Source organism: Eucalyptus grandis, chromosome 11, assembly GCF_016545825.1.
Source record: "Eucalyptus grandis isolate ANBG69807.140 chromosome 11, ASM1654582v1, whole genome shotgun sequence".
In the NCBI taxonomy this organism is placed as follows: Eukaryota; Viridiplantae; Streptophyta; class Magnoliopsida; order Myrtales; family Myrtaceae; genus Eucalyptus; species Eucalyptus grandis.
The window spans coordinates 44,404,746-44,409,498 of NC_052622.1; the positions used below are offsets into that span (position 1 = coordinate 44,404,746).

At 39.0% G+C, this 4,753-nt stretch overlaps 1 protein-coding gene across 1 annotated transcript; it reads left to right on the top strand.

Annotated features, from left to right (window-relative positions):
- Positions 1–617: 617 nt before the first annotated feature.
- Positions 618–3,254, top strand: LOC120289425 (putative pentatricopeptide repeat-containing protein At1g12700, mitochondrial). The gene has a single exon (XM_039304307.1). It carries the CDS (start codon positions 665–667, stop codon positions 2,306–2,308), a length of 1,644 nt encoding a protein of 547 aa, XP_039160241.1. The 5' UTR covers positions 618–664; the 3' UTR covers positions 2,309–3,254.
- Positions 3,255–4,753: the final 1,499 nt, after the last annotated feature.

Consider the following 4,753-nt stretch of genomic DNA (forward strand, 5'->3'; position numbering starts at 1 on the left):
GTGAGAGTGAGAGAGAGAGAGAGAGAGAGAGAGAGAGAGAGAGAGAGAGAGAGAGAGAGAATCAACAAGGGTCTCCACGACCCTCACCATTGCTGCCCCACTATTGTCGAAAAGGGCCAGTGATGGCAGGGCGAGGATTAACGGGGGTCACTTGGCCTCAACTAGTAGTCAACAACTCTAATCGACCATAGGCGAGCACCTACATGCCCTCACCTAGATTTAGCTCAAGGTGTCACGGCCCTCCCTAAATCAGGTGAGGGTTGCTAGCCCTCATCCAAATTGGGCCAGGCTGCCCATTACCACCACATAGATTTGCTCCTTTTTAAAATTTTGGTTTTTAATTTAACTAATTAATATTTATATTAAAAATCAAATTTGAGAACAAACAAATCATGTTTTAAAATAAGGATTGTTGCGTCGACATTTCAACAAACTACATAAATCGAAATGCCAATTTTTTTTTAAAAAGTGACAGTTAAATATAGTTTTAGGAAGATTTGGCACTTATATGTACTTACCCGCGGTAAGTTTTGGTGCTTGCGTTTTCGTGCCTTGCGAAAGTCACACGGTCGGCGCTTCTTCTTTTGTGAAATAAAAACCCGTCTGAGTGACGATGAGTTGAGCTGGACCATTGAGAAGCCTCGGCTTTCTTCGTTCAGCGGCGATGGCTTCCAGGACTATGTCTTCTTCAGCTGCAAAAGGTAAACTTTCCTCTCTCTTCGCACACCCACTTAGAAATTCTCCCCAAAGTTTCAAGCTTTCCCAAGAACTCGCCGGTAGAGACTCGCCTCCGCCCCCAAAATCCACACTTTCCGCCGACGCAGAGGACCGAGCTCGGTCCACTCTTTTCCTCGAGAAGAAGTGGAAAACGGGGGATTTCACCGTGGACGAAGCGCTCCGCCATTTCGATCGCATGATATCCATCCGACCCGTTCCTCCCGCTTCGTCGTTCCGCGTGTTATTGGGTGCCCTGTCTAAGAAGAAGCATTACTCTGCGGTGATTTCTCTCCGCAGAAAGCTGGAAGTTACTGGGCTCCTGTCTGATTATTTTTTGCTGAAAATTCTATTGAACTGCTTCTGCAATGAGAAGCGGTTAAAGGATGCTTTTGCGGTTTTGGGGGCGATTTTTCGCCGAGGGTATTTCCCTGATATAGTCACCTATAATCAATTGGTGAAGGGATTGTGCTTAAATCATAAAATTGGTGAAGGGGTCGCCTTGTTTAAGAAAATGGTGCGTTCGGGTTGCAGGCCGACTGTTGTTACTTATGGCACTTTGATTAGTGGGTTATGTCAGACCGGTAATACGAGCACGGCGCTCAAGTTACATGAAGAAATGCTGAGTAGCAATGGTGAACATAGCGTTGTATGCAAGCCAAATATAGTTTGTTACGGTGCTATTATTGATGGACTTTGCAAAGATGGGTTACTAGAAGAGGCCAGCAAACTTTTCAAGGAGATGAAAGATAATGGTATTTCACCAAATTTGGTTGTTTACAACTCGCTGATACATGGCTTGTGTTGCATGGGACAGTACAAGGAAGCAACTGATTTGCTTAATGAGATGGTGGATAAAAGAATCGAACCTGATGTAGTTATATTTAATTCTCTTTTGAATTTTCTTTGCAAAGAGGGGAAGTTCAATGAAGCCGAAGACATGCTTAAATTGATGATTGAGAGGGGTGTAGATCCTAGTACTGTTACCTATAACACAATAATGGATGGCTTGTGTTTAGCGGGTAAGATTGATGAGGCAAGGGAACTGCTTGCTCATTTGATGAGTAAGGGTTGTCTAGTTAGCGAAGTCAGCTACAATGTGCTGATCAACGGTTATTGCAATCAGGGAAGTATGGAAGAAGCCATGAATATGTATAAGGAGATGATTAACAATGGTGTTAAGCCAACAATTGTCACCTTCAATTGCCTAATTGATGGGTTGTGCAAAGCACGGAATCTGCAAGCTGCATGGGACTTATTCCACATGTTGCAGCAGGATGGGTTAGCACCAAATGTTGTAACATACTCTATCATGATAAATGGGCTCTGCCGACAATGTCAACTTGAAGAGGCAAATCTGCTACTTGCGAAAATGGAAGACAATGGCTGTGTGCCAAATGTAGTCACATTCAACACATTGATGCATGCTTTTTGTCAAAATAATGAGGCGTTGAAAGTGATTGATCTGCTTAAGAGAATGGCGGGAAAAAATATGGTACCAGATTCAACCACGGCATCTATAGTATTTGACTTGCTTTCAAAGGATAAAAATTATCACAAGTATCTGACTTTACTTCCAGCATTTCCTTCATGAAAATCTGTGGTGAAGACACAGTGTGGTCATGGGCATGCTTTTTGCATAAGGACTGCAGCAGACAAGACCAGCATCATATTGCCATTGCGATTTTTGGTGGATGGTAAGTCGAATTTTCAACTGTACTCAGCTAGCTTTGGCAGTGCGGTTTTCATAGGTCATTTAGATATTATAATTGATGCAGGTTTTTGATACTATTGAATGCATGTAAAGAAGCATGTGGCGCATTCCTTGGTATGCGCATCCATATATAATTGCTTTATGTTTTGGCCAATCATTAAATCTTATGCTCTTTACCTGCATAGAGCAGATAGGGTGGATTGTACCATCCAGTCACATAGCTGTTGGAATGCCTGTGTAGGAGACTCGATCTCTAAGATGTCTTGCAGCTCTGCACCACTGGGTCGCATGCGGTGCATTTGGAAATGGAAAGGACGTACCAAAAGAGTTTTAGAGTTCCTTGTCAGAAGCTGTTGCTTCCAGAAGGTAAGAGAACGGTTGCAAGGTTCTGCGGTGGTGAGCTAGATTGGAGTTGGAGAAAGCACTTTCACTGAAGCAGCAAAAGGAGTGATGCACTGAGGGATCAAAAGATGACTTTAAAACTCTTCTCACTCGATACAGAGACTAACAAAGAGTGTTATTACGAGAAACAAACTCAAACCATCAGTAGAATAAGGTAACTTTAGTCAAGAACAATTGCCTTTTTCTTTGACATAACATTGATCTGAGCTGGAGTGCTAAACCGGTTCTACCCACGAAGTGGCTTGGCTGGAGTTCTTAGTGTTGAAATGCTGGGCTTGATATATAGAAGCGGAGAAGAGACGCATTTAATTGTCTGTCTATACTTTTTATTGTAACTTCCCATTGATAAGAATGTATGTATCAAGAACAATTTGTTTGCTTGATCAAATAAGCAATAAGAGTCAATTATTAGAGCTGTAAATATTTCATCAATTGTTTGATTATCTGCAAATTTTCCGTCTATGTTTTAGGGGAAGAAAAGCAAAAAAAAAAAAAAATTCTTCTATTATCATATTAATGATATTCCTCAAAATCTTTTTATTTTTAAATTTAAAAAAAAAATTGGTATTAATCTGCGTATTAAGGTTTATTTATTTGACTAACTACTGCAAATGTTAATGTTGATTTTTTCATCACTATATATGAAATCTAAAGCTCAAAAATTCAAAAAAAAAAAAATCAGTTCATTACATCTCTCAAACGAATGTTACGAGCCCATGTCGCCAAGCAATTTTTCGATTTTCAAAATAAGAAAAGGTTGATCTTTCTTTTAATTTTGGTCTCTGGGGCCTTGGAGCTGGAGGTCACCTGCATCGGAATCAATTTTTCGACTTGAATATATATCCACTAATAACATGGTTTTTCTAATACGGTTTAAAGAATTGAGCAAACTCCAAAAATTATTAGCTTCGCATTTTTCTTTTATGTGTTTTCACATAATATAAACTCAAAATTTGTTGATCACCGAGCCTCTAAACCAATGGTAAAAAGGTCATGACATTTTGGTGGGTTCACAAATTCAAACGTTTATTAGTGAGTTTTTAACTAGTTTGTAAGTTATAACGAAAGACAATATCAAATATCGTTTATTAATAGGACATTGATCTACATCAATATGGAAGTCACATCTAGTGATAACATACCTTGTCCACGTTCATTTTCATTTCGGGTGTTAAAAGTTAAGAGTCTTTTTCATGTGACATTTGAATGTTTGGGCGGAGGTTATATCCGAGACGAAGATTGATATTTTTCGTGCAAAACTTGAAAATTAGGTTATGTCCGTTTCACCAAAAACAAATTACAGAAAAACATCTTTTGGATTTTTCAACATTCATTGCACGGAAACTAAATTAACTAAGGAAAATATTTTCCATCAACTAAAAAAGTCTTCTAAAATAAAGGATGATATTTTTGCTCTTTTAGAGAAAACATTTTCTTCACTCACTCTTTCTTATCTCACATCCCTAGTAACCCCCATTTCTTTCTTTTTTTTTTCTTTTTTTCCTTCCACTTTTTTTCTTTTTTTTTTCCTTCCACTTTTTTTTTTTTATTTTTTCTTTTCCTCCTTCTTCTTCAACCGATTGCTAGCCATGGCGATGGTCAATGGCGACGACTTACCTCATGCGAGCTCGAGCTTGTCACTCACCACATCAACAAACTCAAGCTGGCCATTTGATAGATTGGCGAGTGCAAGCATTGACCTCAAGGCTTGCCCAATAAGTAAGTGTTGGCTATCGTGAGTATCTAGCTTATCGATTTGGCAAAGCCTTTTCGAGGTCAGCAAGCTCAAGTCCATCTTTGGCTGGCCGTCGTCATGGTCAGTGATTGATCGAAAAAAAGAAGAAAAGGAAAAAAAAAATATGAGGAAAAAAATTAAAAAATAAAAAATAAATATGATTAAAATTCGATTTTTAAAAAATACAA

What these genes read in the sequence shown, in the direction of transcription:
- LOC120289425 (XM_039304307.1), top strand. Translation starts at nt 665, where the DNA reads ATGGCTTCCAGGACTATGTCTTCTTCAGCTGCAAAAGGTAAACTTTCC.